This window comes from Marmota monax, unplaced genomic scaffold, assembly GCF_021218885.2.
Source record: "Marmota monax isolate L192 unplaced genomic scaffold, Marmota_monax_Labrador192_F-V1.1 WCK01_AAM20220418_F8-fsc00023, whole genome shotgun sequence".
Taxonomy (NCBI): domain Eukaryota; kingdom Metazoa; phylum Chordata; class Mammalia; order Rodentia; family Sciuridae; genus Marmota; species Marmota monax.
The window spans coordinates 14,867,472-14,893,451 of record NW_026692907.1 but is presented as its reverse complement, the minus strand read 5'-3'; the positions used below and the strand labels follow the sequence as shown (position 1 = coordinate 14,893,451).

Below are 25,980 nucleotides of genomic sequence, written 5' to 3'. Positions count from 1 at the left end.
AGCATTAGAGTTTATTTTTAATTATGGAAAAAATAAGAGAATTGAAGAAATGTTTACTTCCAGGTTCACTTTTAAATAGAGATAGAATAAGTAAATTTTTAGATTGGACAATGCATTTACCTAAAACATGACCACTGCATGATCTCTAAGAACAGGGATTTTCTCATGTGATGCCCTAAGAAAACACAGTTACCACCTGGTGCAGTGGCATATGCCCAATTTCCATCGATTCAGTAGGTTGAGACAGGAGGATCTCAAGTTCAAGGCCGGCTTTAACAACTTGTGAGGCCTTAGGCAACTAGTGAGATCCTGTTTCAAAATAAAAAATAAAAAGGGCTGGGGATGTGGCTCAGTGATAAAACACTCCTTGGTTCAATTCCCAGTACCAAACAAACAAACAAATAAAAACCACAATTACCAACTTACAAGTCCTGCTGAAGGGCATCTCCTTCTTTGATCAAGAATTTTCCAAAGAACCCACAGACTCCTGCCCTTTACAGAGCCAGAATTTCTTTCTGACTGTTACTGCTCCAGGAAACTTGGTAAGGCAAGCATTTCTACAAATTAGGTTTTGTCAAAGCCTATGTTTTTGCACGAGGGGCTAGAAATCAGCAACATTTGAAACTGGATTCTGTTTAAAACCAGAGCCAAAGCTAACAGTAGAATATTAAGGAAATATACACCAGAATTTTGATGACCCTTACATGAGGGTTTGTGCTCTGAGTACATTCCTGACATTTAACAGCTTAATAAGACCTGGCTGCCCATGAGGGTTTTTGGCATCAAGCATCATAGAGGAGAATTGAGACATAAAAAGTCAAGTTCAATCTGTAAGCCCTTTTAAGAGAATGGCTGTATTCTGAATTTTTATTATAACTAATGAGATTCTATCATAAAATAATCACTTCCTATGAGTTATTTATGGCTAGTTAGGTGTTCACAGAGAGCAAATGTATTATTTATTCATTTGTTAAGCCATTAACAGTTATTTATTGAGCACATAATCAATATGAGACACTGTTCTAGGCTCAGTGGTGAAAAACAAAAACAACAAAAAGGCTCCATATTGAGATTACTTTTTGGACTAAGAGGACACAGATCACAAGTAAATAATAAATGGAATAAATAAGCAAAGTATTTATTTTAAATAAAGATTTTTTTTTTCATACCAGGGATTGAAGCCAGGGGTGCTTAACCACTGAGCCACATACCCTTTTTATATTTCATTTTTGAGATGGGTTCTCACTAAGTTGTTTAGGGCCTCACTAAGTTGCTGAGACTGGCTTTGAACTTGTGATCCCCCTGCCTCAGCTTCCTGAGTCACTGGGATTACAGGAGTGCCAGGTGATACATGCAATTTTTACAAGCACCATGCCAGGTGATACATGCAATTTTCACAAGCAAAGCAAATAAAGGAGTTTGGAAATGCCAGGGCAAAGGTTCTTGTGATTTCAGATAAAGTGGTAAGCATAGGTTCCTTGAGAAGGTGACCTGACATTGTTGAGGGTGGTCAAAATGCAGCTATCTGGGGGAAGAGAGTCCTGCTGGGGAGCCAGGAGGATGGAAATGAGCAGGAAGAATTGCAGGTATTAGTCTTGGGGACTGGGTGTGACCTGACCATGAGGGTTGGGAAAGCCACTTAAAGAGTTTGGTTTACTCTCTTCTGAAGCAGCTCATTGCTGTTGCTTATCAGGGCTTCTCTAGTATGGATGTTCAGTAACAAGCAGCCACTGAAAAGAGGCATAGATAAAACAAAACAAAAAATAAATCTGAAAATACATGGATGCAGCAGGATTCCCCAATGTACCATGTTTAAAAATAATATAATATATAAAAAGGGGTTTCCAGTAGGTTAGGAGGTAGAAAGGGAGTTTTAAATGAGCAACAGAATGAAGTCAGTGCATCTCACTTCCATCTCTGCTGTCCATCTCAGGACAAGCAGCTCGGGCTCTGTGCTGGCCCCTGATGCAGATAGGGTCCAGGGGCAGTTAGAGGCTCTCTTTCAGACAGATGTAAGAGATAAGAAAAAAATATCAACTTCACTCTGTGTAGAAATGACATTTTCCCCATTTTATGGAAAAAATTTTATATCATTAGTGTGAGTAATTCACACTCTGAGTTTTTAAATAAAACAATTAAAAATTACATTTATTGCTATAGATTTCTGACACTAAAAATATTTAGAGGGCAAAAAGATAGATACTTCTTTCCTACCCTGTCCTACTTATTTTATACTATTATTTGTACACTTATAGAAATGCTTTAGTATGAAAATGAGCATAAGAAACATAATCACAGATATTTGACCTTAGGGTCAAAGATGACAAAGTGACAAAAAAATCTGAGACATTTCATCAGATTATGAAGAAAAGAGAGTGTTAAAACAAAAATTAGGACCCATGGTAAGGGGTGGGGGTAGACAAATACCTTAATAAACATTTTTAAAGTACCTGCAAATTTTAAGAGAAGAAAAACAGGAAGTTTTTACCCATATTGTTCAAATCTCCAGTAAAGGAGAAAGAAACTTGGTGGAGTTGAAGAGGAAGAGAGCTAAAGAGATTGAGAACCATAATTTGCTTCTTTTATAAAATAACATGAAGATTATAAGTTGTATTATTTTCTGACTAGCTACCAAGTTCCGGGTAATTTTCCATGGTGAAGAGCATTCGTCCACCCAATCAATCAAAGGGGAGTATTTAAAGCATCTACTATGTGTCCTCCAATGTTGTGAGCTCTAGAGGAAATAGCCACTTAGAGAAACAGCTAAGAACCTACAACTTTTGAGTGCAGAAAGGGTTGTCAAACACCCAATATTCAATGAATTGTTCATTCATTACGCTTGTGTTAAAAAATGTATTTTTCACATTGATTTCTTTTTTACAGAGCTCACTCTGCTCTGATTATGGCCACGAGATGCTAAAAAATAGTTTCAAATTCTAAACTCCATATCAGAAGGACTAACTCAAACAAAGTAGAAGAGCTTGGAGATATAAAACTTAGCCTTTTTAAATATTTCAATTGACACCATAATACAAAACATGGCATTTGAGAATTTGCTGTTCTGGTGAAGCTACTCTAATATTTTTGAGGGGTCAATATTGTATATATATATAGTCTCATTCAATTAGATTTTAAGCTGGTGACAGAAATTAAGTGTGGTCTTGAACCACTGTGATCGGACCCCCAAAATGAGGTCAGCTTGCCTGAAGCAGTAGAACTCAAGAATTGGGAGTTAAAGAAGGAAAATCTGCCTCTTTACACCTCACACGGGGGAACAAACAGTATTTGTACTCAGAAACCACAACCAATGTTAGCTGGGGAACTAACGACTAAGGGGCTCCAGATTGAATACTGAGTGTGTTACTCATTCATTTTCAAGGAGATCAAAACATACAAAAACTCAACCATGTCTTCTTATCAAAGTAAGGTGGACATGGAAGATTTGGAAAATGATACTGCGATTTTAGAGGTCAGAAAATGGAAGCAACAAAGAATTCTCCCAGAAAAATACATTAAGTAAAGAAGGAGAGAACCAATGTGTATTAGACATAACTAATACTTTTGAAGTCAGTCTGTGGTTTTTTAAAATATAGGGAAAGGAACAATATATTTTGTAAAAGAAAGTTCCCACCTATTTTTCCTATCTATCCTTTTCTATAAGGTCTAGGGGGAAAAGAAAAGTTTCATGTCAGATGCTAATAATGGCTGATTTTGGTCCAATGGCTTGCAGCTCAATGTAGAGGGGGATTCTCAAACTACCTCTAGCTGAGTGTTTGGAGGAGGAAGTGGCACTTGTATGTCACTTATATGCCCTGTCTAGACCAACTCAAATCATGGTTGCCCTGTACAGCTTTCCTGATGAGTAGAACCAAAGCTGCACCCCTGTCTACGGCCTGGCTGCATATGATGTCAGGGGCTGAGCAGTCACCAGGAGCATGCGTGCAGTATAAGGCATCCAATAGCCTCTCCTTGCACCACCAAAGTGTTTCTGCGGGGAGAGAGTGCTGGTGTATAGGAGATGGGAGCTCTCCTCCCCCACTGATGACTCCTTGTTTTTACTGAACTCAACGGGGTGCTGAACCTTCTGCCAAAGCAAGGACAGGAAAGGGGGTGGTGTTACCAAGCAGCAGCAAATGCATGGATTTTGCTCTCTGGCAGGCTAATTTGGGGGTGGGACGGTGGGTGGGCCACCTGGAACAAACAGCACCAGACTGTCTCCAGTTCAAAGTTTTCTCCCCCTTCTCAGAGTTTTTGGATAAACAACTCTGTTATGGATTGCAGTTCTCCAGGAAACAACATTAAAACTAATTGCTCCTTCAGAACTCAACATCAAGTTCCTTAATTCCTCCTATCACTGCATTTTAGAGGGTAGGGAGGAGGCACTAGCCTACACACCAGAATAGGGTGCCTCCTACTCTCACATCTTTTCTCTCAGCCCTCCTCTTGACTTCACTCAATTCCTCCCTCACTATTTTTATTTTCCTTCTGCCTCCCACAAGTCTCTCAGCTGGAGGGGAAAGGAAGGTGCCCCTAAAAGGGAAGTGACAGTGAATAGGCCTCCCCTGAGTGACAAGGCACGGGGCCTTGTGCAACACCATTCCCATCATTCTGCCATTGACCCTGGGAAGGTCCATAACTATTGTTCCCATTTTACATACTTGGAATTGGATGCTCTGAGTTAAGGAACTTGCCCAGGATATGCAGATAATAAGACACGGATTTGATTCAAAAGCCTGTTTCTTCCTATTTGCCCTTGAGCTTCAAAGGAAATGCTCTCCTTCTTGGTACTCTTGCCTTATACCCAGTCAGCCTGACAGCAGAGAGCTTTCCAAAGAGACCATTAGGCCAGAAAACACAGCAGAGCCTGATCTGAAAGGTAACTGAATCCTAGACCCCACCTTGGTAGATGGGAAAACACATTGTGTTTTCCCTGGGCAGAAAGGGGATAGATATGGGAGTTCCAGTCCTGGTTCCTCAAACTTTTAATAACCTCTTGATCAGTGTTAGTATAAGAGGCTGGTTTCTTTGCAAAATAGGGCTACAAATCATCACAGGCCTGCTCTTTAAGAGTGCTGCCGCTCATTTCATCCTTTTGATCATGACATGATCAAACACATAAAAGCATGATTACAACCTACCACTGACATAAAAAGTACTTGCTGACTGATTCATTGTTTGGGGTAATGGAAATATAAGTCACATAAAAAATGAGTTGTCATTCTTTAACATTTGAAACAAGGGTGCATGAAGTCTGAATATAAAATGAGCGAATTTTAACAAATTAGAAATCACATATGACCTAACAGCATACGACCAGACCTGGTCAGTAGCCTGGTTCTCTTGTTACAAGGGCTGAAACATGAAGTGCCGTAGAAGGGAGCATCTGTGATTGTCTGAGGGGGGAAAGGCCAAGAGGTGGGCTTCAGAGTTGGGACTGTGGGATGCTGGGCATCCATCAGTAGCACTCGAAGGGTTGGGAGTACTCAGAAACTGTATGCATAATATTTAGGGTGAGCAAATAAACTTTTCTTTTCCTAAAAGGAGCCAATAGCTGAGTCAAAGTGCTGAGTCAGAATGTAAAGGGTTCAGACTTACTCCTGAGCAAAACTTAATCAATACAGAACTAAACACTTCTGGGTAAAACACAACTTCTCAAGATAAGCTGGCAGTGTCTTTGGCTCACAGAACAAAGGGTCAATAGCAGCATATGAGGAAGGGAAATGATTGCACCAAGACTTAAACCATAGCATTTGTTTTTTTACTTCCATGAAAACTGAAGGAGCCACAGGGTTCTAAGTGCCTAGTGAGCACAGCACATGGTTACAGATGTGTCAGTGATGATGCTCCAAGTGGGTTCCAGAAGGAATGCAGATGTCTACATGTAAACCCCTGGGAAGTGTGAGGAAGCAGGGAGATGCTGAAAGGAGGTCAGAGGGGGAAGGCAGGCAGGGGTTTGGACCACAAGGGGATTTTCAGCTTCTGTGTCCTGCTAGTAATATTAGTTATAGGTTGTTTAATTTTTTTTTGTTTTTGGTAAGAAGGTTAGACATATTGTTCAATATTTCTGTTATAGGCTGTCAGGTCCCCGTGCATGGAAGGGGTTCAACAAATATATGGTGAAATAACTTGAAGGGGAGTAAGAAAGTCCATTCTCCATGAAACAAATTTGGTGGGGGCATACATGACACAGAAATTTTCTTCCAGAAAGAAGCACCACACTGATTCAGGGGATGTAGATGTTACTCAAATGACTTAAGAAAGGAATTTCCTTTAAAATCAGTTCATAGGCATTGCTGAAAAGTTACGTATTTTCTCAGTTAGATGCTTAGGATAATTAATTACTGATAGTGGAGCTAAATGACTTTTGGATGTTTGGCTTACCTGATTTACCACTATTAATGATAATTTTTAAAAATTTGACCTAGAGTGTCTGCAGACAATTCTGATGAGACAATCTCTGAATATACTGAGTATTTACTATATGTAAATATTTATAAATATAATAAATACATGTACATATTTATTAACTCATTCGATCCTTAAAGTAGCAATATGAAATAAGCATGGGAATTCTTTCCATTTACAGATAAAGAAGCCAAGGCAAAGGTTTTGTAATGTGCCTAGGATCACCAGCTAAGAAGGAGTAGAGCTCATTTGTTTGAGTAATTATAACGCAACTGGAATAAGTACCAGTTTTCATTTCTCTCAAATTACCTTAAAGAGAATTGTATTCCATTCAATTATATGTTGAATTCTGACTTTATTGTTTGTTTGCTTTTGTAAAGGCATATACCTGAGAGTACTTGTACCCATTATTTTATTTAGTTCCTTTCAGAAAATAATTTTACTCTTTTAAGAACAAAGCTATTTGTTGGATGATTTAATAGAGGTTTGCACCTACTCTGTGTGGGATAACGGGAAGTAAAAGACATCATCTCACATCTCTGTTTCTATCTTCTCCTTTGGGGGATTGGTGTTTACATTGTACTATCAAAACGGCACACACATCACAATCATCTATCTGTAGGTAAGCGTTTGTTATTCCCATTTTAGAGAGGGAAAATCCAGGACTCAAATTGGTCAAAGGACTTTGCCTAAACAGCACACCTAGCAAAAGGCCAGGTTCATGTCTGTCATCTTTCCTGTTATACCTCAGTTCCTTTAAGGGTAAGTAGTTTTTATTTGTATTGAAAGAAAAATGAATCATAAATATCCAGATGGGAGAAAGCTGAATTAAAAACAATTTCCCTTAAAGGTGGGTCAAATTGAGTTAAGAATGAAAACTCAAGGTAGGCAAGAGATCCCCAGGCTCCTTTCACTGAATTCAAACCCCAAGATATACATTTAGATTCCAGGGCATGGAAACACAGTGAGTTGTTTTTAGGGCAGGAGATGGGGTGTGGGGAAGCACAGCATAATCCTCAAATAGGGAGAAAAAGATTTTTAAAAATATGTAGATTAGTAATGAAGAAACAAATGCCTGCAGAGTGTCAGTTACCGTTACTAGGATACTCTGAGTGCTTCACTCATTCAATTATTGATAACTACCCAAGTGCTTCACCTCTGCCATGGACCTATGAAATCTGCACAAAAATTCCCTCAGGACTGTTATCATCCTAGCTCTTTACAGGTAAGAAAGTAAAGCTCAAGAACAGTCATGGGGCTTGTATAAGGTAGAATAAGATAGTTCTGGCCTGGGGCCCAAGTCTGCCTGAATTCATGTTCTTTGCTTTTTATGTTACCACATTGCTGTCTCCTAGTAACCTAAAATTTTAGAACCAATTATTTAAACAGATGGGCCAGTAAGAACTTGGAAATTAAGGTGGTAGCCCTAGGTGCCAATGCAAAGAACACGCCAGGGCAAAGTAAACCCATCACTCTCTATAATGGGGCTTCTGATCTGGTAGATCCAGGAAATGCTGCAGACATTCCAGGTCTCTCAAATTCAACATTGCATTACTGGTTTGAGTAGAATAAAAAAAAGAGGCGAGGAAGAAGGCTCAGTTAGGTTTATAAATATAATAAATGAACAAGTGTGATGAATAAGATGTCTAAAGTGTGGATGAGTAACCTCGCTAGAGTGTGGTGACATGCCTCAGAGCTCTTTCCTTGGCCTGGTCTCATTCACATGTTTCTTCACTCACTTACAAGCATTTATTGAATGGCAATGATAATCAGGCTCCATGTCAGATCCAGGGATTTGTGGTGGACACCAAAGTGTGCCCTGTTGATTTCCCTTCCTAAGGTTCCTTGCATAAGCTGCTAGGAGGGATACTGATAGCCTTCAACTGCCAGCACAAGGTCTGCCTCAGCTACAGAAAGCTACCTTGCTCAAGGTCACATCTCTTCCTAGGGTGGCCCCTATGAGAGTTATAACTAATACAGCAGTATAAAGGTTTTTCATCTCAGCCAAACTTAAGGTAACACTGAAGGATCATTTTCGAGCTTCATAGATCTCCTATGATTAGCTCAGGCTGTTGCTGGACATGTTAAACAGTCCAATTTCTGCCTCTGCTCACCCCATCCCATAGGTATTAAGCCCAAGGTCACTCCTTAATAAATATTCTGCACAATAAACTCTGAGTTGGAATCCATCTGCTCCATGGAAAACCAGTTGGCAAAGGAGGAATCTTATCCTTTGTTCATCCTTTGAAGAACAAAATCACAACCAAGGATAAAAAATTACATATTTAGTTTAACAGAAGAAGATCTTTTCTTTCAACAATGAAGCAGTCTGCCTTAAAAGGCACTGTTACTGTTGGAGGGTTATGAATCAACCAAGCAAGATGATACTTGACTGAAATTTGTTTCTGTTCATCCGGCCGTAACCTAACATGTAGCATAGCATCACTACTAGTTAGAAATGAATGATTCCAAATTTCAAAAGAGAATACCTTGGATTCAACTGATTCTGGGAATAACTTTGAATAAAAATCAGGAAAAAAAATCTCATTTCCAAATGAACTCCCCCTAAATAATCTGAGATGACTTAAGACACAGTGACAGAAACTGACAATGTCTTCTAATAGTATTTGTTTGTCTTTTAATAACAGAACCTGAATTTTAAGTTCATATAATCTAAAAACAGATTCCAGAACAGCTCAGAGAAAACTCCTTTTCTTGCTGCACCTTTAGCAACACATTGGGTGGGAGGGATACCTACCAGATGGCTTAGGCACACAGGGTCTTGGACGTGGGGTTCAACAACCTTTCTTAGGTTCAACAAGCTTTCAGCAAATATTCTGGGACTATACTAGTAAGTTCTACTATGTTTCCAGGACTATGCTAGTAAGTGTATTTGTTCATTTAATCCTGTGAACTTGCCTTTTTTCACTCATCCTAGATAATTTCCAAGTGCCCACTGCATTTATTTATACCTTAGAGGGAAGTGAATATCAATGAGTTTCTAGCATTTTTGTGGACCTTTACAATTAAAAAAATGATTCGGTAACTGAAAACCAATTTGAAAGATGTCAGGTGAAAAGTGGAAGTGTGTGTGTTAATACGCCCCTATTACTAGAAATATATTTCTTTCATTTTAAAATCCTTATCTTCCATTGCAGAAGACAAAGAAAACTCATATATTTTATGCTTCTCTTTTTTTGGGCTGTATTTTAAGGTAGCACATGAGTACATGATTAAAAATTACCTGAAGTATCATTTGCTATGGTTGGTTGCTACCAGCAATCATTTTGATTGTCACCCGCAGAAGTGAGGAGGGTTGTTATAAACATATGCTGTAAAGAAGGCATCCTTACAGATGGTCTTCACCCCCAGCTGGTCAAAGTTCATCCTCAAAGGATGCACAACTAGACTCCTTTAGAAAGTCTGAGATATCTCCAGAAGCACCTCCCAACTGTTTAGCATTATTCAACTACTCTGGTGGACACTGCAGGGAGTCAGGAACACATTAGCTGCCAGTCTGAAAGCCCTCATCTACTTTTCACAGCTATTTTTAGATAACAATGGTGGCATTTATCAAACACTATAGAAAAAGTACTAAATGTTGAAAGAATCAAGCAACTAAAGAAATTTAGTAGATGGGATTTGGGGAAAGGAAGCACAGACGGTAGGAAAACACTCATTTGAAAAATATAAACAGGGCAATATTTGTACTTGAAGTATCTTAAAGATGAGAATATTTAAGACAAATTGATCATAAAATATAATGAAGAATATGAGTTTTAAGTTACATCTAGTTACATTATGATATTTATGAATATTTTCTTTTGGAGCACAGCTAGGAAAATGTTTTTCAAAGCCAATTTTTATTAGTTTTCCTTTTGTGTATTTTTTTATGAGAAAAAAGTAAACTAAAATGTGTTTTTAGAAGTCACTATTAGTAAATCTGTGAATGTCATGTTCTTAATTGTTAAAATTTGTTTCAGAAATAAATCTGGATATTTTTCATGACTTTTTTAAAAACATGTTTGCAGGAAAATTAAAGAAAATGTGATTCAATATATTTGTATCATTTTCAAAAATGCAAGAGCTGCAGTATTGAAAGAGCAAAAACTTTCTTAAGCTAGAATGATCTGTTTGAGGCTTATAGACCTCATACAATGGTGACTGCATGAAGCCCTCAATGTAGGGGGTTTATGATGGGCTAAATGCAGACAGGCAGAACACAGCTGTCTGTCCAACCTCACCAAAGCTTGAAATAAAAAGCCACTCACCACTGGTGATGGGGAAAGTGCAATGTTGCCTATCGATGCCTTCAGCTCATCTACAGTTGCCGCATTCTTAAGAATGTCTTTAGATTGCAATGGTTTGATCTTGATATTGAATTTCTTGTGTGATTCTTCTTCCTCTTCCGATTCACTCGAAGAATAAAAGTGCTTTCCTTTGGTAGGTAGAACACAGTTAAAGATACTTAGCGCTTTCTTCTACTGGGAGACATTGATGAGTATAATATGACAAGAGTGATTGCACATAGTCACTACAAAAGTATTCTGAGATGGCAGGAAATCAAAGCAAAACAAACAAAAATAAAAGAGTTAAAAAGTTAGGATTTCTTTACCATTCCTTAGAATATGATCAGAGATCATGAATTTCAAAGAGTACTGATCCATACCCTAATTTTTGCTGTCATCGCTCATGTGTTGTGTCACACTCTGCACACACACAAGCATGCATGAGCTCACTCATTCTCAGAGAAAGACTTCTTTCTTTCTGGATCATCTGTGAAGAGTCTTGGGTGGTGCTTCAGAGTGTGACATGCTTTGCCCAGAGATGAACTGGAGGGGAGAGGACAGTAAGGGCTATTTTCCAGTCAGTATAAATGGCATTGCCATGTCAGATTTTAGCAGACAACCCAGTACCCATAATTCACACGACTTTTTTTTTTTTTTTTAGCACATTTCTTTCGCTTCTCTCTCTTTTCTATTAATAGATCAAGGCAAAATGTCTGCTTGTTAGCAATCAGGCTGTTCTCTGTGCTATTTATTCATTTCTCATATTAGGAATAGTAGCTCAGGTTATTTCATCACCTTTGTAAAACCTGACCTTAGCTTACTGTTTTCTGAGATTCTAAATTAAAATTAAAAAAAAAAAATAAAGAAAGGATATAGCCGGGTTCTTCAGGTCTGATGCTGTAGCCTTCTTCATCCAGCTCAGGTGAATTCTGTAAAATACAAGTATATGTTAAGCAATTATTATTTTGAAATGATAGAGGCACATTTCTCTTCCTAGAGTATTTTTCATATTTTTTCCACATTTTATTGGTGCATTATAATTGTATATAATGATGTGATTTGTTGTTACATATTCATATATGCACACAGTATAGCAATATAATTTGGCCAATATCACTCCCTAGCACTTCCCCTCTCTCTCTCACCGCCTCCCACCCCATGGTCATTTTCCTCCCTTTGATTTTCATGAGATCCCTGCTCTCCTACCTTTCTTTTCCTTTTTTTCTCTCTAGCTTCTGCATTTGAGAGAAAACTTTAACCTTCTGAGTTTGACTTTTTTCACTTAACAAAATATTATCTAGGTCCCTCTATTTTCCTGTAAATGACATAATTTCATTTTTCTTTATGGCTGAATAAAACTCCATTGTATGTATATATATATATATATATATATATATATATATATATATATATATATATATATATATATATATACCACATTTTCTTTATCCATTCATTCACTATCTTTTATGTAAGATAGTCTCTTATTTTAGGGGGCCAAAGGTTTTAACTTCTGGAAGCAAATGCTGAGCAGTATATGTTTATATATTTACTCAAGGATACTTGGTGAATCCTCCTACTGGATAAATAAAAAAAAGGACATTGTCAGTGGAAGAAGACATTCAAAGAGGAACCTATCAAGCATTTCCTGTAAGCTGAGGACTGCTAAGCAACATGGGGAAATCAAAATGCAAATTGTTTGTCCTCAGGGAATTGAAATGATTTGGGTAGGCAACAATTAATGACAATACAAAACACCCGTGTTAGAAGGAAGAGGAAATTAGTGAAGTTTGAAAGCATCAGGCATGAGGTCCACATGTGCCTTCTGAAACAGTTAGGAGGGAGCAGAGAGGGAGCCCCTGTGAAGGTGCAGGAACAGATTATATTGAGACACTGTGGCAGGAAGATGGGGAAGAAAGAGGCAATAGGGGAGATGACAACTGGAGAACAGGTATGCAGCAGGAGACTGGACAATAAGACCACGGGTGGTCAATGTGCCAGGCTGGAGGTTGGACTCTCTAGAGCTGCTGCAGCCTCTCAGGGTGGGACATGCCAAATGCAGAATCTTAAGGTGTTCTGAAAGAATACTTGCAGATAGATTGAGAGCTGAAGAAACTAGAGAAAACTAATTTAAAATACATGCGTCAATGCAGGCAAGATGTGCTGAGGATATGGTTCAAGTTTTGGTGGTGAGATAGGATGCATTAAGGACATCTGAAAGGATCGATTACTAGTTCTTGGTACTAGATCAATCACAGGAGAAAAAGGAGAGGGAAATTCCAGAAGAATCTAAGATTTCTACCCTCTATTCCTGGGAGATTGCTGGTATTCCCAGTTGAACTGGTTCTAATAGCAGACAACCACTACTTTTAGAAAAAGGAAAGATAAAAGGCAGTTTGCAATACTGGGATTAACATTTCATATTTGAGTTCCTATTATATGGTAAATGTGGTGACTCACATTTTATCTCATTGAATGACATAAAAATGACATGTGGAAAAAAAGTATCCCAATAATCAGAAGGAAACTAAGTGAAATCAGAATACCATTTCTCAAAAGCACACACAGCCCATGTCAGACATGGCATTTTGAGACTATGCCCTATGCCCCAGAGGGGCGGAAGATGAGGAGTGCAAGGTAGGCCCTGCTGAGGTTCAGCTTACAGGCCTGGCAGTGACAGAGGAGATTTGGAGATGAGTTTTGCATTTATTGAAGGAATAAAAACATCACGACCATGGAGTGAGAACAGGACCTGAATTCCATGGAAAAAGCCACCATTTTTTAAAGTTGAATTTTTTACTGTATGTGCTTAAGGCATACAACTTGATGCTCTCATACACAGAGTGAAATGATTACTACAGTCAAATTTACATTTCCATCACTTTCCAAAGTTACCCTTTGTGTGTGGGGGTGGGGGTGGAGGTAAGAGCATCTAAAATCTACTATTTTAGCAATTTTCAGTTTATACAATTTGATTAACTACAATCCACATGCTGTACATTAGAGATCTAGACTTACTCATCCTACCTCACTGCAGATTTGTACCTCTTGACCTACTTCCCTCATTTCTTCCCCCTCCCTGCCCCTGGGAACTACCCTTCTCTATTTATTCTCTATTCTTCTATTTATCTGACTTAAGAAAAGATTTTCTGCATATAAGTGATCATAGTATTTTCCTTTCTGTGTCTAAAAGCTGCCCATTTTTGAACACATACTGTGGTTTCCCTGTTGTCCTTCTCCTTCAGTACTCGGAATTACTCTTTTTTTTTTTTAATGCAACTGTAGGGAGGCCATTTCCCTCCTGAAAACCTGTCTCTGACTCCTCACTGCACTTAGCATAAAAACCCAGCATCTCTGTGTATGTAGCCAACAAGACCCAGCATGATTTGCCTCTTGCTCCTCTCTTTAGCCTTAGATACTTCTCCCCCCTACCCGCTGCCCTGCATCCCTCTCCAGCTGCAGTTTTCCCCACTGTCAACATTGGGACTTGAAAGCTGCAAAGCTTTCTCATTTCAGGGTCCTCATGAATGTATTATCCTCTGGTTGGAACTCTCTTCACTGGAAAGTATAGCCACTTATCCTTGACTTGTACTTTAGGCCTTTGCTTAAAGCTTATTCCTTTCTGAGATCTGTCTCAACAAAATTAGGATGATGTAATGTATTAAATAAAATTAACACATTACTAAAATTCTTCCGGGCTGGGGATGTGGCTCAAGCGGTAGCGCGCTCGCCTGGCATGGGTGCGGCCAGGGTTCAATCCTCAGCACCACATACAAAGATGTTGTGTCCGCCAAAAACTAAAAAATAAATATTAAAAGTTCTCTCTCTTTAAAATAAATAAATAAATAAATAAATAAATAAAATTCTTCCTATTTCTTGGAGTAATTGTTCCTATTTCTTGGAGTAATTGCTATGTAATGCACAATTTATTACAACAGCAGTTCCTGTGTGATCTGATTCATTTTCAGACCTAAACGCATTTAAAGGAAGTTATGCTTCATTTAAGTACTTTGTGCCAACCGGGAACAGCACTGGAGTTTAGGGTTTGTTTGCTAGATGGAAGGTCATATGTAAGTATTTGATGAGTTATCTGATATTATAATGATCATTCTTCCTGTTTGTTTTGAGTTAACCATTGAGATATATTAAAGAATTCTATAAAACACAACAAAATTCTTCTAGGTAAGAAGATTTAATTTTGACAGAAGAAATCACTCTAATAGCTTCCCTTATAACTAAATATTTGTCAATGATTTGAAATTAGGATAACTTAGAGGGTGTTAGACATTTTGAGGAATTGAACTGTTAGAAATATTGAAAGGACTTCCAAGAAATCTCCGTACTGCTTTCCATATTGGCTGCACCAATTTGCAGTCCCACCAGCAGTTTATGAGTGTACCTTTTTCCCCACTTCCTTGCCAACACTTATTGTTTGTCTTCATAATAGCTGCCATTCTGACTGGAGTGAGATGATACTCTGGAGTAGTTTTGATTTGCATTTCTCTAATTGCTAGAGATGCTGAATTTTTTCATATTTTTGTTGATTGATTGTATATCCTCTTCTGAGAAGTGTCTGTTCAGGTCCTTGGCCCATTTATTGATTGGGTTATTTGTCTTTTTTTTGGTGCTTAGCATTTTGAGTTCTTTATATACCCTAGAGATTAATGCTCTATCTGATGTGTGAGGGGAAAAAATTTGCTCCCAGGATGTAGGCTCTCTGTTCACCTCAAAGATTTGTTTCTTTTGCTGAGAAGAAACTTTTTAATTTGATTCCATCCCATTTATTGATTCTTGGTTTTAATTCTTGTGCTATAGGAGTCTTATTAAGGAAGTTGGGACCTAATCCCACATGATGAAGATTAGGGCCTACTTTTTTTTTTCTGTTTGACCCCTCTCCTCGGACTATACTCAAAGGACTTAAAAACAGCATACTACAGGGACACAGCCACGCCAATGTTTATAGCAGCAAAATTCACAATAGCTAAACTGTGGAGCCAACCTAGATGAGTAGATTTAAAAAAATGTGGCATATACATACAATGGAATTTTACTCAGCAATAAAAGAGAATAAAATCATGGCATTTGCAGGTAAATGGATGGAGTTGGAGAAGATAATGCTAAGTGGAGTTAGCCAATCTCCAAAAAACAAATGCTGAATGTTTTCTCTGATACAAGGAGGCTGACTCATAGTGGGGTAGGAAGGGGGAGCAAGGGAGGAACAGATGAATTCTAGATAGGAAAGAGGGGTGGAAGGGAAAGGGAGGGGGCAGGGGATTAGCAAGGATGGTGGAATGTGATAGACATCATTATCCAAAGTACATGTATGAAGACACGAATTAGATGTCAATGTACTTTATATACAAAGATATGAAAAATTGTGGTACATATGTGTCATAAGAATTGTAATGCATTTTACTGTAATTTTTTAAAAATCAATTAAAATAAAAGGAAATATCGAAAGGATCTCAATCCTGGGAAAGAAGCCTAAGAGAAGACAGGTAGTATGTTGGCAAGGTGACATGCTTGGACTGCAGAGGGGGAAAGCATAAAGAATTTTATGTCTTGAAGCCTCAGTTTCTCTAAAGTGCAGATAATGTAGCGTTTGCCTTTTAAGGTTGTAAAGATTAATAGCATTTACTATTATAACTGAAACTGAGCATTCAATAACTATAGGCTCATTTATTATAAAAACAAAAGTCTTACTAACAAATATGAAAAAGTTTAAACATGAAGGGTAACTTTCATGAAAGAGAAGATTGGGCTATGACAGTCACAGGATAAGAGCAAGGGCATTTTGTGGGGATCATGAATTTGGGCACCTAATACACAATAGAAATGATCTTCAATGTGAAAACAATTTAAAAGTTCTATCTGATTAGAAATATAGGAGGGATCCTGGCTGGATCCAACAGGTTGTTGTTGTGGAAGTATATGGTTATGATCTTAGTTGGTTTTGGGGGGAATAATGGGGAAACTTTAAGTCTCAGCTGGAATTTACCTTCACCCCGTGAGAAGCAAAAAGTGATTATTATTCACCCTGAGAAAAACTGGTACCAAGAAGCTATAGTATTTGTCATGAAACCAAAATTCAGGGGTTAACTGCCTAGACTTGACCCTCAAAGCTGCTGGGAAATAGAGCCAGGATGGAAACACCAAGAGTTAATATTAGAAAAAGCATTTTTAAAAAATACTTACTGTGAGTTCCATAGGTTACTAAAATGTTCGGCAAATAACTAACTCTTGAATCTTTGATACAAAACTACAAAGTAACTATTATACTGACATCATTTTTTTTTTTTTCCTGGCCAGCACATAACTATTCTATGGCCACATGGAGCTGGTATGTGGAGGGTTTGGCAGACTCTAGTGCTCTTCACCTCCCCACCATCCTAAATGCACCAGGCACTTCCTAATGAGATGGAAAGTCTTTTACTTATTTCTAAGTCCTCTTATAAATATGAGTGTCTCAACTCATTGTAAAGTTGCCGAATGCTTAATAAATAAAAAACAATATTCTGATACTCACATATCTTTCCCAATCGATTTCTGCATAAAATCCATTTGGTGCCCCATTGCTTTTCTTCTGTAATAAATTTGAAAATAAAATTCAGAAGGGAAACATTTAAATGAAAAAAAGAAAAAGAAAACACAATGGAACAAAAACCACTTAACTCTTATCTGTATTTAGCAAGAGCTATCAAAATCCAGCACTGGAAAGACAAATTAGAGCAGCCTATTATGGAAACACATTGATGTAATTGAATGGTTAATTTAGATGCCATGGCACTAGGTAAAAGAGCCTAAATATTTCACAAGATACCTAGGCACAGGGGTATTAGCAACTAGCTATTCAAATTTTATTCAATTACCAAAGGATTAGCAGCACCTACATTATAATTTAATCCTCTATACCTTCAGGGGATATAACCATATACACATATATTTTGAATGGAAACATTTTTATTTCTATGCTGCTCTCATATACAATTAGTTCCAACATATTAAAAGAGTTTTCATCCAACTCATTAATTAATCTTTTAGCATTTCTAACACTGACTCAATTATTTTTTTCTAACAATTCTTTGATAAAGTATAAAGGAAGTCAGCTCCGGATTAGTTAATTCAGCTCCTAGTTATTAAAACTAATGTTGAGATTCTTTTTAAATGGTTCTTCTCATCAAATTATTAAAATAGAATTTGAGGATTAATGGTGAACTTTCCTTATCTATGTGGTCTGTGTCTCCATGAGCACATTTCCTTGCAAGCTGAATGTATATCAGCATTACGCTGTCTCTTGAGTATCTTAAAGTTTTATTTTGGTCCCTAGTACAATCATGACATATGACCACAGGCTCTCAAGCAAGGATCTGGCATCACCCAAAAGGAAATTGCTAAAATTCTCTATTTTTTTTTTTTTTTTGTGAGCAAAAGACAAAAACACAAATCAGGTCAGTAATGGAGGCTCTATCCAAGAACATTCTTGTATTTAGCACACAGAGCGATGGTATATTACTGCGCAATAGCAGATCTCAGAATGACACATCAAATGGCAATGCATGAGGATTGAAGACAGGACCTCTAATTTGCAATCACAAAGGCCACTTGAACTACAGTGAAGCATTGAAACCCAATTTGACAAATAGATGGGAAGTAAGCTTTTCAGGTATACACAGAGGATCACTAGACAACCCAGAATAAAAGTTGTCATTGACTAGCACTTACTGAATGTTGACTGGGCATTCTTAGAATTGGCAGTAATTTAATAAGTGTAAATAGGGTGCAAAGAATAGATGTGTTGGTGACCTCACTCTTTCTACATATGCTAGAATTTACAAATACAAGAACTCTGTCTTGTTTCCATGGACCAGCACCCAGGAACATAGGACATGTGTCTATCTATTTCTTTGTCCTGCTCCTGACAATCTGTGCTTGGACATCATTTCAATCTTCCTATAGAATTGTCTCCATTGAATTGCTGTTTCAGAAATATTCTTTCTACCTTGTACAAAGATCTTTTTAAAAATCTGCCACATTCACTCTGCATATATATACTTTATGAAGATATTGTTGAGAACATAGTCCATTGTGTCACAATAATAAAAATTTTTTCTCTCCCCTGGAAATAAGTCTGGTTCCTATTTTCTTTTTGGCATATGTGATTCTTTTAAAATTCCTTCTTCATCAATTTTTTATATATAATTTAATTGCAAAGTGTTCCATCTCCTTCTTAGAAAGCATATATAAAACCCGAGTTCAATATAGAATTTAATTTATAATGATAGGATATCCAGTGAATTAAGTTGATTCCAGAGGAGTAAACTCATGAATTTTGTGATCAGCATGATACTGATATCAATATACCTTTTAGATTTTAAACCTTTCCTTAGTACAAAGGATTTCTATCTCAATACCAAAGAGATTGGGTAAATTATTGACTTCAAAATCTTCAGTTGTGCAATTCCTTTCCATTAGAATATCATCTCTATAATTAAAGCCTTTCAAATCCAAGACAGTCTATATGTTCAGTGCAACAAATTTCATATCTATTGTTTGTGTGTGTTTATGTGTGTGTGTTTCTTCTTGATAACACATCTAACACTATGTATAAAGAATTTCATGAATTTCTACATTTCGTCTGAGTGGAGAATTCCCAGTTTTCTTGGAAATCAATGGAAGATTGAGCTAAAGGAAAAGCAGAACCTATACATTTTTTTTCCTTTTAAAACAGACCCATTTTAATAACAAATACTAAACACAAACTACAAATCAAAACAATACATTTCTTTTGGGGCACACACACACACACACTCATACACTTGTCTTTATTCGAAGAACTGGTAATTTGGTCTCATTCATGCCAGTTTACTCTCACGAATATCTGTGGTTTTACAAGTGAAAATTACTATGTTAAAGCTAGGCCAGAACCTTCCCGAATTCTTTTGGTTAGACTCCAAGGGGTGGGGGGATCCTTCTTTTCAAATACTAAGCAAGGTACAGCTCATAGTAATGATAATGGTAAAGATGAAATCTATTGATTTCAAATGGAAAACATTGAATAAACAGGGAAGAATATTTTAGGTGGGAAAACATCCTCTGACAATTAGGCCTAATTTTCAAAGCAATATCAGTTATTCACCGACAAACAGTATTTTTTTTTTCTCTCTTGGAGTTGGACTAATATGTTCTTTTACTTCTTCCTCTTCTGTATTTTCTATAATTCCACACCTGACATTAGTAACTTTTATAACTCAAACGTATGACTGCTATTTCAAGATAATTGATGTTCACAAGTATGATAAAGTTGTTTTAATAGGCATTTTACTTTAATGAAGCTTATTATCTATTCTCAGTAATATGATGGGCTAAATCAATGAATATAATAAAAGTTATGTTCAATTATATTCATCAAAGTTCCATTGTGAGTGCCCCTCTTATCTGAGGTCAGCTCATAGCTATGTAGTGATTTTGGGGTGGGAAGTGTTGAAAATGTATGATGTACTACTTAAATATTATCCTTTCCCTATCAAGGTAGGTTTGTAAATGATCCTTTAGGACAGCACTGACCAGTAGAACTCTCTGTGAACTTGGAAATGTTCTATTTATGTGCTGTCAAATATGGTAGTCACTAGACATGAGAGGCTGTGAAGTATTTAAAATGTGTAAGTATGGCTAGGGGCTGAATTCTAGCCAACTAGCCACATGTGGTTACCACATTTGACAACATAGCTATAGTTATTGCATAGCCTGGCCTAGAATCAGCATCTCTGACCCTACATCCTTTAGTCAAGAATACTGGTTCCCACAGGGCAAGGTCCTGCCATATAACTTATATTATTGAGATAGTGCTTATTCTAATAAATGGTGCTACTCAATTTGCATGGTGATGTTTTATTACAGCAAAAGCCTTCTTTATAGATAGAATATTCTTTCAAAATTTGAATTTTAAAATTTGAATCCCTGTCCTTTGTCTATGACAAAGGAAATACAAATATTTTATACCTGATCATTCTTTAAACGAATATTCGGATGTCAATACATAAATTCAATAAGGTTGATTTAAAAATTGAACCCAGGTATTCAAGAAGTCATTTGGAAATACCTAAGAAAGAGTCCTCTTAAGTGGAATAAATAAAAACTATTGTATTTTCCACAATTCAAAGTGGGATTTTACTCACTGTTTCTACAACCCCTTGGAAATTTTAAACTAAAATCTGTTTCCTTACCGAAACTTTTTTTCCTCCTTCACGCGCACACTCTGCTTTGTTATTGTAGGGTGGTTCATGTGGGCTGGGCTGCTGGAATTGATTGTTTTCATGTAGAAAAAAGTTGTTAAAGGATCTGTTTGTTCTTCAAGACACATAAAGAATCACATGGCGTCAGCAAACATACCAGAGGAGAAACAATTTCTAGGCCAAATTGTACGGCCTACCAATCTTGGCAGGGTTCCTTTCTCAAAGAGTGGACTTTGGGGCCCATAATGAGGCTCTATTCAGCAGGCCGGCTTGGCTAGGTCAGGGAAGGGGGAAGGAGGAAGATGTGTCCCAGGTACTAGGGACCATGTGAATCTATTCCTCATTTAGACTTAGTTTACAAATAGAGAACAGACACCAAGACATACAAGAAAAGACGGAATAAAACTGTTGTATATCTACGTATGAAGAGTTTCGCTCCGCCATGTTTTCCCCTGGTCAAAATATTCTTGGGGGTCACCGATACAAACAGCACACACAGTTGACAGTTCCAAATCTGTGCCTTTCCTGCATGCCTGATAGAGATGAGCAGAGAAGATCTCACAGCAAGGGTTGTGACCCTGGAACACTAGTTTATTTGTGAAGAGAAATGGAGACTGTTTGGGAAAAAGTTAGTGAATCCTGTGCCAAGGTCTTGTTGTACACTTCTGTCTGAAGTCTCACCACCATGACAGACAACCTCAGCCAGTGGGCAGCAAGGCAAGCCCACCTTCATATACACAACCCCTTCAAGAAGTGATTAAAAGCATTGCAATCGGTGATGGGCTTCAGTGAAATTGGAGACATTGAAATTAAGTGGGCACTACTAATTAGAGCTTTTGTGCAGGCCCTGTGTTTGCTGAGTAGTTTATAAACACTAGGTGGGCATACCAGCACCTGTAGTTTATTGGAACATGTTAGTGAAACTATAAACTTCAATTTCAGACATTCAAAAGACAATCATTTGGAAGCTGTCTTAGCCATACAAAAGTGGACTGAGTCAGCAGATAAGGAATTGGTTTGAGTTTGAAAGAAAATCAGGTGGAGATGTTTGAGCACTTAATACAAACAGAATCTGAACCCAGTCAGACAGCACTGGTTTTCAAAATTCGGTGGCCAAATTTTGGAAGGAAACTTAACATTTTCATATGGTAAAAGTTGCACTGGGCTAATAACTTCCAGTTATCTATGAAGCTGTACACCTTGGTTCTGAGAAAATGAACTTTTGAATGTAGTCTTGTTCAGAACAGGTCTGTGTTATAACCTGAGAAATTAAATAATTCCTTTCTTTCCAAGTAAGACTGACCAGTGACCTATGACCAATGATATTTGTGGCATTTCTAATTAAGCAATAAAGAGGACAAAATTTCTACTAGATAACTTTATAAAATCTGGAATGGTGTAGGGAAGGAGGGCTTGGGGACCTGGGCATGAAGCCCTGGATTGGGAGATGGGTCCCCCAGAATGAACACTGGCTTCATTAACACAGCACATGTTCAGCTACCTGCTCTGTGCCAGCTGCTGCACCAGGTACCATGGTGTGTGTTTTACTAGAGATTTAAACGGGTGGTTCCCTGAAGAGCAGAGAATAGTGAGGTAGCAATAGGGCCTCAGTGACAATGAGCAGGGCTTTTGGAGAAAGAAAGACAAAGGACAAGACTGAGAGTGACAGAGTGAGAAAAGCAAGAAATAAGCAGTCCAGTCCTGGAGCAGCCAGGATAGAAAGCAGAGTAGCTAACAGAGCCTTGCAGAGGTGGGAGAGGCGTAGACAAGAGGACCCAGGGAGGAGAACCAGCCAGAAGCAAAGAGAAGAAACAGAAGCAAAGAGTACCTGAGACAGAGTTAACGAGAGGGCTCTGAGCCAGAAGCAAGAGGTGAGGAGAAGCTGAGTCTTCTGGGTCTTTTTTTTCCCCTGCTGAATAGAGCCTTGATTATAGTGTTACCCAATGTCTGATCAATTTCTCTCTATTTTTCTTAACATTTCATAGTGAGAACCACATGAATACAAAAGTCATCCCAAAGCTAAGAACCTCAAGTCAAGTGCGGGCGAAAAACTCCTTCTATAGCTGCAATTAGCACCCCAATTTAGGTATAATATCATAAAGGGTGATTTTTAAAAAAAATAAGTTTTTAACCACCAGGTTTATTTTAGCCCACTTCTGCCCAGTGAGCCTAATGTGAGTCCATTTTTTTTTTTTCAGTAACAGCTGTTCTTTTGAACCTTCTGAATAGGCATCTGATTTAGATTTGAAGGAAGTCATTTTAGAAGCTGGGGCAGAATCTCATACAAGCAACTCTGATAAACCCAAGCCCGTGCACCACAGACTTCTTTAAAAAAGCAAGAAATCTTGGCGGCTAGCAAGGAGCCAGAGTTACTATTAAATCTAAACCCAGTGGACACACTTTCCTCTTTCAGGCTGTAAATTCAGGCCTAAGTGGTTTTAAGACCATTTCCTAATTTTGAATTTAACATAGAAAATATATCTGCAGCCCAGCTACGCCAGGGGAAAAGCTTCATTCAGTTTTATTGGATCCCAGCTCCTTTATGACTCTGTGGCCTCTGTTGGAGAAAAACATTCTCACATAATGAGCTTTTACATCATTAAATTGGAAATGAAATAACAGTTGACAGTAGCAGTCCCTGCATGAACTGTCTGGCTTTGGAGCCATCATTTCCATGACTAAGTTTGCTTGCCTGCTCCTTGGCAGGGTTTTAGGTGAATACACCAAATAAATGTAACTTGACCAAGACTACCTGTATGTCTCATGCAATTACTAGAGAAAATTATAACAGTGAGAGGTCAGAAAAGTCTGCCAAGCTATTTTTTTTCCCCTGGGGAGGGGGTGGAGGAGAGAAAAGAAAAATAAATGGAGCTGCAGGAAATTTAAATATAGTATATATTGAAGTGCAAACCATTAAAAATAGTCATTTAAATACTTACAATTCCATCTCGATCTGGTGAACCTCTGTAACAAAAAGAAGTTGATAGTTAGGACTGTGAATCTTTCTGACTACACAGACTAAAGTATCAAGAGTAAGAATCATGAACCAACACCTTCCTGCTCCCCCGTGTCCACCCCAGTAAACCTGTATAAGGAAAACTAAATCAAAACAAATTGGGGGAGTGATATTTGAGAGTGAGGTGTGAGAGAAAGATGGTCATCGAAAACTGAAGCCCAAAGGCACAAGTTGGTGGTGCAGTGCCTTGGCCGAGTTTTGAGAGGAGATTTCATTAGTGTCTGCCCAGTCTTACTTTAAAAGTGTCACATGTAAACCTATGTTCTCTTTCCACCCACTGCAAGTGATCCTGAACTGTCTCTTGCTAGGTGAAACTTCTGAGATATTTTCGAGCTTATTTTGAAAATCTGTATCTTCTCCTCATTTCTGTATTTACATATCTTTTGATTATAGGAGAACAGGAAGGAAGAGCATATTTTACCAAATGGCTCTTTCTGATAACTAAAATCCAGGGAAGCTGTTTTGGGGGACACTCTGCTGAGGTGCTCAGTGCTTTACTGTAAGATGAATCTGTAGGTTTGGATTTCACCATTTCATAGTTCTATGACCTTGAACATGTTACTTAACCTCTTTAAGCTATATTAAGTTTGTGTGTGGGTCTCTATAAATGTATGTATAAAATAAACTTATAATAGTTCTTGACACATTCTAAGTCCTCAAAGGTGTTAGTAGATTATAATAATTTCTTTTCTATTTTATGATGTCTCTTCACCAGGAACACAAAACTGCTCACTTGCAGGCACACTGGAAACTGGGCTGGATGAGCACAAGTAGGGTGAAGCAGAGAGGGTCTCCACTGTCACTTGGTAACTTCTGATATTAATTCCTTGTGTAAGGAGCTTACCAGATTTGTGTTTGGAAAGGAACCTGTATTTTGGGGAAGAAAATCTTAATAAGTACTTGGAGAGAACTGTGACATCTCTAGGAATTTGGTGGGGTTGGAATTGTTCTTGAGAAGGTGGAACCAGCTAAGGAAATTCTTTATTGCTTCATAGGGTGGGACCCATGATGGTGGGGGCGGGGGAGCAGTGGAAAATAGAGAGGGAGAGCTATTAGAAGAGAGAAGACAATTAGACATTTGGGCTCAGATGATTCCCTTCCCCATCAACACCACTTAAAAATGAGTGGAATAGTCCAACTGGATTACAAAACATTTGGTAGCATCATTTTTGATAATTAATTCTCTGTCCAAATAGATGCAGTGGTTAATTCAGTGATACTGGGGCCAAAAGCAAAGAGGACTCAGATGTTGAACGACAATGGGAGTTGATAGAGATCTTGGAGTATTTGGACATTTCCTGGGCATGGGAATTAAATGGTTCAAAGAAATTTCATCTAAAATAGAAAGGCAGAAAAAAAAAATCTCATCTGGCAAAAGTTATAATTCATTGAACAAATATTGGGTACTTAAAATGTACAGGCAAGTGGCTAGGACAATGGGATAAAAATAATGAAAAGACATGCTCAACAAAGAAAGAACAAGGCAGGCAAGTCTATCCAGTGAGTTATGGTGGCCATAATAAGCCCAGAATGGGACAAAAGCAAGAAGACAGAGGCCAACCTGTACTAATCAAAGATTAGTTTCCTTCATATATCTATCTGTGCAAAAATGGGCATTTCCTGTTAGGATTTCAACCCCTGCCAAGTGAGCTGGGAAAGAGGTGGTTGCATCAATGACTTCAGGACATATTCAGAGGTACTGATTCTATAGAAGTGCCTTTGGGGACAGTCAGCAATAGATGTAGAGAAGAGAAGCCTTTGGAGATTGGCTTGGCTGTGGTGGTGCCCATTATCACATCACTAGGGGATATTAAGTGGGAAGCCACCTGATCTGTGCCTACGGTAGTTATTGGAATGGTATTTCAAATTTTTAACCAGAAAGACTGTATTGTACATAACAACATTGGAGTCTGATTTTAATGCATTGTTTCATCAGTCGATGCACATGGGCGGGTGTTTTCTCTCATGGAAGAGTAAATATAGTAACTAAGAGGACCAGCTCTAGGGCTGGACTACTTGGGTACAACCAAAGTAGATT

General features: G+C 37.9%; 1 protein-coding gene across 17 annotated transcripts in view; it reads right to left on the bottom strand.

The window, feature by feature from the left end:
- Window positions 1-25,980, bottom strand: part of Sgip1 (SH3GL interacting endocytic adaptor 1) — a 208,587-nt gene that overhangs the window by 85,503 nt on the left and 97,104 nt on the right. For 7 of the 17 annotated variants that reach the window (XM_058581566.1, XM_058581567.1, XM_058581568.1 and 4 more), the window contains 5 exons: window positions 23,866-23,890; window positions 22,755-22,838; window positions 17,221-17,277; window positions 11,569-11,623; window positions 10,677-10,852 (listed from right to left, as the gene is read on the bottom strand). In XM_058581566.1, coding sequence (XP_058437549.1) covers window positions 10,677-10,852; window positions 11,569-11,623; window positions 17,221-17,277; window positions 22,755-22,838; window positions 23,866-23,890 — 397 coding nt within the window. Of the gene's footprint in view, window positions 1-10,676; window positions 10,853-11,568; window positions 11,624-17,220; window positions 17,278-20,917; window positions 20,990-22,754; window positions 22,839-23,865; window positions 23,891-25,980 lie in introns of all 17 variants that reach the window. The other 10 variants (XM_046451105.2, XM_046451111.2, XM_058581573.1 and 7 more) reach the window with 4 other exon arrangements.